This window comes from Astatotilapia calliptera, chromosome 7 (assembly GCF_900246225.1).
Source record: "Astatotilapia calliptera chromosome 7, fAstCal1.2, whole genome shotgun sequence".
Classification (NCBI taxonomy): Eukaryota; Metazoa; Chordata; class Actinopteri; order Cichliformes; family Cichlidae; genus Astatotilapia; species Astatotilapia calliptera.
In genome coordinates this window covers 52,111,008-52,124,210 of record NC_039308.1, presented here as the reverse complement: position 1 = coordinate 52,124,210, position 13,203 = coordinate 52,111,008, and the positions used below count along the sequence as shown (strand labels likewise).

General features: G+C 40.9%; 1 protein-coding gene across 11 annotated transcripts in view; it reads right to left on the bottom strand.

The window, feature by feature from the left end:
* Nucleotides 1-13,203, bottom strand: part of LOC113026584 (pleckstrin homology domain-containing family A member 5) — a 92,813-nt gene that overhangs the window by 13,435 nt on the left and 66,175 nt on the right. For 6 of the 11 annotated variants that reach the window (XM_026175520.1, XM_026175523.1, XM_026175526.1 and 3 more), the window contains 9 exons: nucleotides 12,374-12,446; nucleotides 10,426-10,526; nucleotides 9,014-9,129; nucleotides 6,645-7,139; nucleotides 4,960-5,440; nucleotides 3,771-3,854; nucleotides 2,965-3,084; nucleotides 1,920-1,973; nucleotides 1,002-1,082 (listed from right to left, as the gene is read on the bottom strand). In XM_026175520.1, coding sequence (XP_026031305.1) covers nucleotides 1,002-1,082; nucleotides 1,920-1,973; nucleotides 2,965-3,084; nucleotides 3,771-3,854; nucleotides 4,960-5,440; nucleotides 6,645-7,139; nucleotides 9,014-9,129; nucleotides 10,426-10,526; nucleotides 12,374-12,446 — 1,605 coding nt within the window. The other 5 variants (XM_026175522.1, XM_026175524.1, XM_026175529.1 and 2 more) reach the window with 5 other exon arrangements.

Sequence of the window (13,203 nt, the reverse complement as noted above, 5' to 3'; positions counted from 1 at the left end):
AGCTGTTGAGGTGGCGGTATGCTAGTGAATGAGTGACGGGGTGAGTCTCAGCAACACTTTTACACCTCGAGGGGCGTCTCAAAAGTGGCAATGTGATGTCATAGCCATCGGCACACACAAGCCGGCCCCTTTATCCTTTCCATCAGCAGAATGACCAGTGGGGGTGAAGGGGAAGTAATGAAGACAGATAAATAAGTGCTAATCTAAATTTAAAAAATATGAGGATTCATCTTCGTCAGTATCGCCACCTCAGACTTTAGATATAGAGTCGATTCAGTGATTGAAGCTGTGGTGCTTAAGGTTATTAAGCTAATCCCTACATCTGAAAAATGTCTGGCTAACTTGCACAGGCGGAAACAAAAAAAAAAAATCAAGAAAAGGCAGGCTGAACATAAATTCTAAATGGGATGCTGAGATTGCGTACATACTTTTCTCTTTAACTATAGCAGAATATTCATGCGTCATAGATGATAAACATGAAAATCTATTTATGCCATTTTACTCTAATGATCGCTCTTCTGCTGGCCCTTAATTGGGTCCGTTTTCCACAAAAACATGAATTATTTGGCAATAAACTAGACTGACAAGCAATAAGACTAGCAACATGTAATTAAGTCAAATTAATTAGAGTCATCTTGTTAAGTTCAGGTGGCTCGGGTAATGAGAGGGAACACATTCTGCGCAGGATTATTGAAAAATAAATAAATAAACAAATAAATTCAAACACCACAGTGAGGAAGAGATTTAACCCAACAGTGGAGCATTCATACATTCTCCAAGTCTTAAAAGTCATGCCTGCATCAGCATGACTTCTCAATAATAAGAGGGAACAGTCATAAGCAATGGATGAAGAGGTGCTAGCAATACAAACGATACAGGGAGACCAGTCTCAAGATGCCGTGAGGACTTGGACATCGAAGGAGGAGCATTGCAAAACAGACCAAAAAGAACAACAGCGACTGGTGAGGATGAGGTGGAGCAAAGCCTTAGGCTGGCCTTACTTGCTGGTAAAGTTGAGGCCTTGGGGCAGAGTTCTCAATCAAAGTGTGAGTCATGACGATTAAAGGCTCATTTTCCTTCATCTAGTCCAGTGTGGAGAGGAGCGATATAGCAAGTGTCAGAAAGTTTACAGCAGCTTTTCATTTCTGAGACAACACCCACAGTGTGATTACACCTCACTCGCTCTCGCTTTCTCGCTCTCGGATGAGGTAGACTCACACAGAAACGTGCATCCAGAGACGACAGGGATGGTTAACAGCAACAGAGAGAAGACGCTCAGGAGCAGGAGCAGGAAGACACGGAAGTACAAAGCTCTAAGGTTCATTTTTATTAGCAGTGAAAAGTTCCCATTAAACGCTGATGTGTAGGAATGTAAAAAGAACTGCGTTTACAAGAGGTGCAAGAAATCACAAATGCTAAGGCTCATCAGTCCAAGTCAAGGAAATTAAAATTACTTATTTCTCAGCGGTTACACAAATCTAAGGCTTCCTTTTGCTATAATTATTAGAAAGGTTTTACTGGACCTTTGTGTGCTATATACAAAGCAATTAAAACTCACAAAGCACTTAAGATCGTTAAAAAAAAGCAGATGAAGCTTTAATATTCCTTTGCAAACACTTAGACGTTAAATATGATACCTTCATCTCTACGTGTTCTTTATATGGCAGAAATAACGACTGTCCACAGTCATGATCAGTTATTTGGATAATGTGTGAGTAAATGAACTAGCGTGAGCTAAAAATGCTGCGATCTGAACTTTTAGCCATTTAAAATCACAATAAAAGATAACAAGTTAGCCTGGCATTGGGATTGCAAATCACTAAAACAGCCGCAGAGCAGGGATTAATACAATAAAAGCAGAGGCATTAAATGAGGTCATGACAGAAGAAGACAGGGCATGCATTCATGCATTACCCCACCTGATTGTCCAAATACATGAGGTTCCTTTGGAGGTGGTGAGAAAGAATGTCGTTCTATCATCAGCAGCAAAAAGAGAGCAAAGAAAAGGCAAAAGGACAGTGAGACAAAAGAAAGGGCAAGTCACATTCTTTCACTGATGCTGTCTCTGTCACACTCTCTCTTACATCCACAATCACACAAGCATGTCATGTACCCAAAGATAACCCGAGAGAAAGGAAAGCAGGACCAATCAAGGTGAAGAAAACAGGTCAGGTACCAGGTGTACTTTCAAAGGTAACAGAATGAGTACACTGCAGGACTAGTCTTGACCGAGTGCATGCAAAAAACAAAGACAATGGCAAGTCAAAGTACCACACAACGTGGTGTGTGTCCGCTGACGCAAACATAAACTAATGAAGCAGGTTGCCCTAATGAAGCAGGGCAACTTGTATAGCTACAAGGAAAACTCGCATTAACTGCACAGTAGTAGATTAAGAAAAGCAACAACAAAAACACCGTAAAATGGAAAAATCTTCAACAGTCCTGGTTGACCTACATCATTAATGGTAAAATCTGCAGTCTGGCATCAAGTCTGGAGACTTAAAGTCCCAAAATCCTGAATTAACTTTTACATATGCCAGTGGCCTTAGCCTCATTAGTTGGTCACTCTTTAAGCTCGCCAATGGCTTTAAGTTTCATCTGCGGATAACATCTGTCTATATTCTTTAGGGGGATAAATGACTCAATCAGCTGCTTGCCCTGCTAAAATGGCCCAAATCTAATTATCTGATGCACTGATTTAAGTCAGATGCTGGTTGCAAAATTATTTTGAAACTGGAAGAAGAGTGTTTTATTTCCACACATTTTGATGAGAAGGTAGCTGGTCCACAAAAAACATGAAGCCATTACGCATAGTCATGTTAGAAGAAAATTCCTTCTTAAATCAGCCATGTGTGAAGACCAGACAAATCCTCCGGATCGAGATGGATAATGGAAGTGGATAAAGATGGCATACACACCACACGCTAACATACACGCCTGCAGAGATGTCCCTGGGGGCCTGACCTTTGGGTTGTCGCCATCCATGTTTAGTTGCATAAGCTGTGCTACAGTGTGCTCCCGGATACTGTTTAGCTCTGCCTGCTGCCGACGCAGCTTTATCAGCAGCAAAGTCAGTTCCTCAGGCTGCAAGGAGGAGGGAGGAAGAGGAGGAGGCGGGGGGGATGCATCGCCACAGTGAAACAGGGACACACCGCAGGGGTGAGGCAGGGATTGGGGGTGAGAAGAAAGGAGAGAGAGCACACCAGGATAGGAGATTTAGAGGTACCAGGATCCCAGTAGGTGAACAGTTGCTGCATTCTAGTCTTGCGTTTCATGCAATTTAGTACCATGTTAGCTAGCAGCATGCACATTCTTTTATGTCCACTCAAAACAGCAGAACAGTTGGCACTCATTACAGAATTGACTTCACACTTTACAAGCTCAATGAGTACAGAGAACTGTGTGCAGCTCTGACATAAATTCTTGATCCTGGCTTAGAGAGTTTGAGTGACAGGGTTTTTAAGTCTCCACTGAACTGAAGAGAGTCTAAGGAGCTCCTGAAGTGAACACACCCTAAATCCTTGGAACACAGATCTGCCTAAACCTGTCTCGAAAGAGTTCTGTCACAATGTCTTAGAGGGATATGAAGGACAGAAAGAGGGAGAAGGGTAGAGTAGGTGGCATCATCAGAAAACAGCATTGTCCTTGAAAGACATCCAGTTAAACCCAGACTGTATAGGTGTACAGAAACCAAGCATGAAGTATCTCAGCTGAACAGCACAGTGATATAAATCTAGGTAGCCAGAAGACTGACATAGACCAAGACTTACTGTTTTGCCTTGTAAAGACTGGGCAGTGATGGTCTGGATTGGGATCCCTGCTGGCATAGACCTCCTATCAGGCAGGTAAGCATACTGCAGAACACAGATTTAATATGAAAAAAGGCCTGTCATGTGCAACATTAAATATCTTTGATATAATAGTCAGCCATAGCCACGGGGTTCATCCAAGTACAAAGAAACATTTGCTACCCTTGATGCATATTTTTGTATATATCCCTCTCATATTTCTGTCACTATAAATATGCTCAAAGCTGAATGTAATTTTGTTTGCGCTGCTTAAAAACAAATGAAACACATGACCTCACTTTTGAACTTTGGGAACTAAAGTAGGCACAAACAGGGTTTTGACAATTCTGATGAGTTTGAAGATCAGTATTTGGTATGACCTCATTTATTCTTCAGCACAGCCTGAACTCTCTTAGTCAAGCTTTCTTTAATTTCTGTATGTTGTCTTCAGGAATAGTTCTCCAGGCTTCTTGAAGGACATTCAATGCTCTTCTTTGGCTGTTGTCCACAGTGGATCAAAACCTGACAGTACTTTTCTGCATTCATAATGTTTTACATCTCCCCTGATCTCCTCCATACTAATGATCATCACTCCATAAGACCTGCTGCTACTGACTTTCAGTCCAGCTCTATTGTCATTTAAAATACCTGAAACTTTTCTCCTCATTGCTCTTTGTTAAGAATGGCTTCTTACAGCCACTCTTCCATTGAGACCATTTCTGATGAGGCTTCAGATTGTGTTCCTTTGCTGTAGATCTTACTTTTAGGCCTGCCATTTCTTTTATTTCTTTTATTTTTTGCAACAAGCTGTTAACGATACCTTTAAAATAGACTTTTTGCTAAGTTGTCTGCTATCTGTAGACACAACATTGGTAACTGGTTCTGGCATTAGGTGCATTTTTCAGTGTTAAATGGCTTGATGAACAAAAAAAATAACCCCACTCCTTTGAAAATGGTCAAGTATAAGGATTGGACTGAAAATGATTGAAAAAGCAGCCAGTGTCCAAAGAAAAAAACGTGATAGACCTTCAGAAAGCCTGGAGAACTATTCTGGATGCTTGGAAGCAAAATATAAAGAAATAAGGGGTGACTGAAGACTATTGCATAGTAGGCGGTTTTGTTATTATGAGGATGAACTGAACATTTCCTGTTTATGCATCTCTTAGCTGACCTTGTTGACTGGTGGCCTCTGCCGTCTCTCAACAGTCATGTCTCTTCGGAAGATGGGAGAGGAAATTTCAGAGCGAGTGTTGCCCATGTTGTAAGATCTCATTGGAGAGTAGCCGCCGTACATCGACAGGGAGCCATGGGAGGGCGAGGGGGGGATGGAGTGGCTCGGTGCAGCATGCTCTGACAAGTTGATCATGGTTTTGGGACTGGCCATATTGCTGTACAGCCCTGGCTGCCTGCTGTAGGCCTGCCTTTGCTGCCATTCGTACAACTGCCACATGGTGTCATCGCGCATGGAGCGGCGTTTCTCAGTCATTGAAGGACCCATGGCCTGGTCATATACCGATGGGGACATGCTGCAGATGCTGTCCCGCTGTGCCATGCTATTCCTGGGCATACTGCAATATCCATCTCCATAATGAGGCATGTAGGGTACCCGATGGCTTGGCAAATTTCTAGGCAGCGTCTGGTACGATGTGATGCTGGGGTAAAAGAAAAACCAGATAATTAATCATGTATGATATAGTAGATGACCTGCATGGTGTTACACTAACACAGACCTAAAATGATCTGTGTTGGTATAACAATTTGATTATTCTTCATATATTCCATACACAACACCAGATAAACGTGGTTTTAGGCTCTGTCAGGTTCAAAGGACGCAACAAGTTGTTTATAGTTGGAAAAAAATCTCATTGGATTTCTTTTATTTTGATTATAACCAGTCAAAAACATCAGTTATCAAAGCAATGCCATGTTATGAATCTTTTCATTTGTTGGTTTGGTTTAAACTTTGTAGTTGAAAAGCACTTCACGCTGAGTATCATTCTAATTAAGTATCAAACAAGGATGATTCTTATTTTATCTGTTTACATGTGTGTCTTTAGAGAATCTCGCAAAGCAATTCCCTACTCAGAAACAAATTAGACCTTACTATTGACAGCAAGGCTTTAAGAAGTTCCACTTACTCAGTGAGTTCAAAGTCAGTACGGAGAGCTTAATAATAAGAAGACCTGACAGATCCGGGCTAAAACACTCACTGGTCTTTAAATCCCAGTATACCAGTGTTATAATAAAGGCTTGTGACTGCTACACATCCGTCTAGAGAACATGCATGTCATGACAAAAGGAGCTGAAAGAGATTAATGGAGAGAGAATTAAATGTTTACCTCAGAGGGCCAACACAAAAATATTTACTGAGGCCTTATTAGTTTTGCCCATGGTATACTCTAAAGCGAGTGTGTATGTCTATTTGTTAAAAAAAAACAAATAACCACAGAATGAGGCAAAGCTGTGTCAAATATGAACACAAGCCTGATGACAAACGTATCTCTTGACTAAAACATGTATTTTTAACAAAAATGTGAACACCAGGGATGGGAATCAAGAACCAGCTTATTAAATCCTCTCATCAAAACCTCATCAATATACTTTAACTACTTAGACCAGTGTCATACTTTCCACCCAATAAAGCCAAATCTGACTTCATGTTGTGGAAACAGTCTAAGATTTGACTCTTGTGGAGTAATCTGAAGATAACTGGTGCTACTGTACAGACGACAGCGCCATCTGAATAGCATCATTTCCCTTCTTGCAGTGTACGCATGTTATAATCAAACAATTACATTTAAAGCTTATACAGTATCATGTCAAGACGGGTTTTTTTGGGCATAGCACTGAACCAACCTTCTGGTATCGTCGTCCTGGCCACGTCCTCTCTGTGTGCGAACCCACTGCTCCAGCTGCTGCATCGAGCTGGTCCGACTCAGGCTGCGATCCGGCTCATGTGGGGAACTTTGCAGAGGAGGGACTCCAGTCCCATTAGCTGGACGCTGTTCTCCAGATCCATTAACTTGGGGGCTGTGTTGTGATCCGTCAACCTCGGTCTGAGGCTGCGGCGAGGTCATATTAGCCTTGATGGCTGCCGCCTGCGCTGGCTGCAGTTTGATACTGTTTATTTTGGTGAGTGGACGTTCACGGTCGGCCCCATCCTTCTGGAAGCCGTAGCGCTCTGCATCTCGCTGCTTTCTCTCCTCTTCTTCTGTGGTGGGGGAGACGGCTGCGTGCTCACGGTCAACCTCACGGTTGCGCTCATTCTTCTGGATTTCGGTTTCTGTTCTATGGTTGGCCACATGGTTGATCTCTTGAGGTCCACACTGCTCCACTTTTAGTTTGTCCAACCTAAAAGAGACAAGAAGGTTCAGGCTTGAAAAATCACAAAACACTGGAACTCTTTCAATAGACATTTTGGATTATCCAGACTTAAGATACGCTTGTCTTCAAGTGAAATCTGAGAGTGGCGTGTTGTTTTATCTTCCCGCCTTTGTAATCTGTTTACAACCCCTCTGAAAGCACTGTTAACTTAATCCTACAGACTGTATTACTACATGAACTGTTAACTTGATGCTTGTTGATATGAATATGAAACCAATGAGGCATAAAGTAGCTGCTGATGCTGAAAAGTGCCCTTTTAGTTTTCTGAATGGATCCATAAACGGTTTCCACATTTGTATTGTATTCCACACAGTATTTGGCTTGGTCTTCTGTTGTGTTTGTATTTTTTCCAATTTAGCCACGTTTGAGCTGAGAAGCATTGCTGTTCGTCTTGCTTGGATGATGTCATACAAGCACATGTGGAAGTTTGCACCTAAGTATTCAGGCATCGTTCCTTCCTTTTGTTGTTCATGTAAAAACTGTTACAACCTCAGACAATAGGCTAAAATGTCTTTAATGTGATTAACCCTTACGTAAATCTGGGTGAGATGATTCATGTCCAACTAATTATTTGGTAGGAATTGCTGTAAACGATGTTTGATTCACATTTTTAGGTTTATACTACAATATACTACACAACTAATGTTGTGAATTCAGTTCAAACTAAAGCAAAGTGCACAATGCCTCTTCCAGCTGCCAGAGAAGGGGAGGCGTGTAAAAGGAAATCAGATATCTCCAGTAAAACAATACCTCAGCTGAGACACTTCAGAAAAGTGATGCTCAGATCCCAGTAATCCATTTGCTTCTCTCTTTTGCCTCCTGTCTAGAAGACCTGCATACCACTCTGTGCTCCCTAGCGAGTTATCTAGAGGTAATAGATGCCACTATGCCTTGACCTTAGACAGACATAAGGTCACAACTTCAAAGTTTGGCAAATTCCTCTCAGCAGCATGGCTCACTGGGTTAGCAATAAGAGAGCTGCAGAAAAGGCATTCCTTCAGAGTTTCCACTTGTATAGTTTCAAATAGCAGCACTAGTCACTTAATGACTTCTCCATCGTTCTGTGCCTCCACCAACCAAGCAGAGCACACATTTAGCCCTGCGAGCATTCAAGTTACACAACTGCAAAACAAACGATGAAGTAAATTTAAAAAAAAAGATGAAATTACAGAACCTTTTTGTTTTGAACAATGTGTAGTTATATAAGATAATCTTATAGTAGCATCACACGGTCCCATTTAGCAGAGACTTTCAGAGGATTTCAGGCACTACTGCTCTGTGTAATTACACTGCTCGTTACTATTACGTTTCTGCTCGCCCATGTAAAAGCAGGGCATTAGACAGGCAGCCTGCCAAATGGCAGATATTTAACATAGTTTAAAAAAGAAGAAGGAAAAAAAAAACCCTGTCCTGATGAGTCAGTGATCCTGATCAGCCAGCGCAGCTGTGCACATCATCCCTTAAACCACCTGCATCATGCCTTCACAGTGCACCCACAGTCTTATGTATGTTACTCCATAATAAACTTTAGCGCTTGAAACAGTTACATAACATGAAAGAACATCGTAGCTTCTTCAACAAACCCAGAGACCAGAGATGTCAAAAGTGGGTGTTGAAGTGTTGCCGAAGAACTTAACAGGGAATTTAAAAGTACTCTCTTCCAGTACAAACAGAAATCAGAGTCTAGAAATGAACCACGTGATGCACAGCTGTTAGTACTAGTTTGAAGAACTGTCCTCAAATGGCTTTTTCAAACCCCGCCCCCCCCCCCATGCGCTCGCAATTCAAAAATGACACACCCACTCAGCAAACATGACTTTATTGTCAAAGCTCTTACAAACCTTTTGACTGGCTCTGACTGCACGAGTGCAGCATCTGTCATCACTTTCATCCAAGATTCCATCTCTTTGGCTGTGTCTGTGCAAAAGTAGTACGTCCTCATGTTGGGATGTGTCGCCTGTTTTGACAGTACACGGGATCAAGGACAGGAAGAGTTATCCACACAGTTACCTGAAAGAGAGAAGACAAAAACTGGTTGACTAGGATTTTTAAGGTTTCCTCACAATAACAGGAGGGTAGAATATTGCATTTTACACACACACACACACACACACACACGCACACACACACACACACACACGCGCACACACACTTTTTTTTAGCAACTAATGGCAATCGGTGCTGACTTGTGAGATATTCTCTGCAGTTAATGATAATAAATCAAATCCTTAAGTCATGCTAGATTAGGGAAGTAAATCTGCCACAATACTTACCATTCAGTGCATTGTATGGCAGACACATGGTCGGTTGTCTCTTGGTTCCCTCGTGGTGAACAAACCAATATATTGTTAAAACAAACACAGGAAGAGACATAATGCTTCGTAAACAACCTCAATGTGCAGTTTTCCAATGTTTAAAAAAAGACAAGACTATAATTTTTCTAATTGCTTCACAATAATTTTTAGAAATAACACACTTACTGATATGACCTTTGGCCACAACAAGAGACAGGAAAAGTTGAGAATGAAAAATATACAGTCAAAAGGTCATCCCATTTCTGAGTGAATCACTGAACTGAAGAGCTTGTGTCCTGCTTTCATGCTTTTCTCTTTTCTAAGTCTTGTTTTGGGGGTTTTTTTCAGCCTGAATCTAAGTTGGAAAAGGAGTGGGCTGTGTGGTTGGAGAGACCTTGAGCAGACTTCTGGGCGTCTGTGTTTGGCTGTGCTTGGCAGGACAACTTTGTTGTCTCTTTGGGTTTATGAAGAACCCACAGTCAAATCCTTTACACACCACTGTGATCTCATATTATAAGTCCGTTGCCCTGAAACTTGAATCCTGCGAGTCAACTTATAGCATCATAGTACTGTAGTCCTACCTCACTGCTGTCAGTAGTCAGTGTAGAAATATGAGTCGTACTTTAGTTGTTAGCATTAGCGACTAAACATCTCGCTTTGTCAATCAACCAAAACTTCTGAAGTAACAACCAAAGTGTTAAATAGGAAATAAAACCTAGAAACTGCTCAACATGTCTAAAAATACACATACATATATTGTGAGATCACGATAAGAGCCACTGCAGCACCAGTTTTAAAATGTACCTTCTGTGAGACTTGCACATTTATTTTTATGGCCTTATCTACAAGTTTTTCCATTTTCTCTAGAAAACTAATTCCTGTCTTTTCTTCTTTAAGTGTAATAAACCATAAAATATGCAGCCTAACAAAGTCTGACAGGAATGAAAACATGCACTGACCTTGAAGGCATATTTTCTGGTAATGTGATCGTCCACAGACAACATGGATATACGAAAGCTTGGCAGGAGGATACTGCCGAGAATCCCCTCCTCTTTTTCATCTACAGAGGAAAAACAAAACACAGTGTGTATGTACATATACATATATATATATATACATATATACATATATATATATATATATACATATACATATATATATATATATATATACATATATATATATATGTATACACATACATACACATATACATACATACATACATACATACACATATATATATATACACACTATATTGTCAACTCTTATCTTAAAGCGTTATTTGTAAACAGGACGCAAGTCAAGTGGACTGTGAAAGGAAAAACTGTGCAGTGTTTTGGTCAGATAAACATAGGATACCAAGTCAAAACATTGGAAAAGATGAGCACTGATTCAGTTCTGTATGCAGCTAGGCTGCTCTAATCCTCATTAAGTTAACAGACAGGGTTCCACATTGACAATTGTGCACACTCCACATGGGGGGGGATTAGATTGGGTCCCAAGTTTAAGCAGAGTAGCTTACTCTCCAAATTCCATAAAAGCAAACTGTACTGCTTACCCAAAACAGTGCAGGAAAACAAAACAGTGACTGCTGCAATCCCTTATAGGCATGGACTTTGTCTGGTTTATGTGCAAGTTTGCATGTGTGTTACTCAAAACCATTATGTTAGAGTCAAAGTCTTTTAACACATATTGGCGATGATGGAATGAATAAGGCTGATCATGAATAAAGTTCAACATTGTGAGTAATATTTAGGGAAATATATGGTAACATCAATCTGGACATTCCCAAACATATCAGAAGTCGAGCTGTTTGCTCAGAAGTTGTGTTAGAGACCTGCCTCGCTTAACTGATTTTCAAAAGAGGGGCGGATGGATTTTTGACAGCGTCACCTGTCTGCAACCAACCGGGCTCTTTGCCACTGCCTCTTTCAAAAAACACAACAGGCAGAGGCTTCAGCAGAGCAGTCTCATCATGGGATATCCTGATGCGCAGAAATAGAGTGATAACTACAACAGCAGATAACGGATGTATTCAGATGAAGCAGCAGAGTTCACGACCTCTCTGCCCACTCTCTGCTGATGGATACAGTTTCTCAACATATCCATCTGGATAAAGCCTTTGGGTCCGCCGCTGTCCGCGGCTTTTGTCAGTCAGTGGGTGGAAAGAAGGCGACGGGAATGGCAGACACCAGAAATAACACAGACTGGATGTCATCCTGATCAGCAGAAATGACGACTACATCTGCATAAAGCGGCGGCACTGGGAAGTGCAGCCTTGTACAAAGGTAAGGCTTGTATTTTCTCACAGTTTCAAACAGCACACCTAGTTTACACTTGGTCTACACTTTAAACATTCTCCAAACAGAGATGTGTCAAAATTAGATGTGAAGATTGGTCCAACATGAGAGAACAGCCATTAAAATCACATTTTAATCAATAATAGATTATATAAAATCGATAAATCGCATCGAAATGTCCACACATTTTACAAAAATGCAAACTACAGTAAGTGAGTGTAACTACTACTAACACTACTTTCAGACTCCTATCATGTAAAAGCATGAATGATGACATGACTTGCATAAAAAGGAATCATTCAATAAACTTGTTTCATCTTGTTTCATCATGACTTAACATTAAGTGTGGAATCCTATTAGTATGCTTTAATGTTTAACTCTGCATCCAGGTCTTGCGTAAGGACCTGGCTTTGCTTGATGGAAAAAAAGGTGATGTTGCAAGCTTTTTCACCTGATAAGTCTCCTCAGTTGGTCCTGACATGTTCTTTATCACAGGGACTCAGACATAACAATGATGAGAAAAGGCATCGCTTGTTGTTGAAGATCACAAAAGCACTTGAACTATTAATCGACAACCGGTGCCGCTAGATGACAGGACTGAACTCACCTCTGTAGTAGAAGAGGCAGAGGTCAGAAAGGACAAACCACCTCTTCTTCCATAGCTTCATCCCTGTACTGTCCTGAAAAGACACCAGAGCAATAGAGGACATTAACTCCACAAATGTTTGGGGCTTTGATTTTTTTCTAATATCTTTGTCTTTTTTTATCCTATTCAGCACATGCTGTAGTCCTGTGATACAATCCTTTCCATGTGATCAATTGTTTGCTACATCATCTCTAAGGATTAACAGCCAATCACTTCTTTGTTGTATTACATAATTGTGTACGACTTTCTAGGTTTCCAGCTGAGACAGGTCACCATTTTGCATTTGTGATCCAAAATGCCTCTCTGAACTTTGGAAATTATGAAATAACCCCTTGCTTAAATGAAGACGGGTTATGGAAGTCATCCGATCAGCACTGCAAAATTTCGGACTCTCAAATTTAGCTATTTTTGGCCTGAGATGGGGAAACTTAATTTGTGGCATGAAACAAAGACAATGCAACACACACACACACAAACTTCCTCTGCTTAAGTTGTTCTTCAGTATCAGCTCAAAGCCTTTAACGCTGCTGCCTGAAAAAGATGAAGGGTGAAGTAAAGGGTATTAACTCCCTGGTTTACTTTAATGGAAAACTTGAGCAAAGTCCTTAATTGTAGCCTCCACCAGGAGACAAAAGCAGGAGGGGGGATCTTAACAACTCTGTCATTATGGTCAAAAAGCATGTGGGCTGCAGTTTACTTGAAATGGAAATTCACTTCCACAAACCAGAATGGTTAAAACATTAGTATCAAGAGAGATTCAAAATACCAGATGCTGCGCCGTATGTTCATAA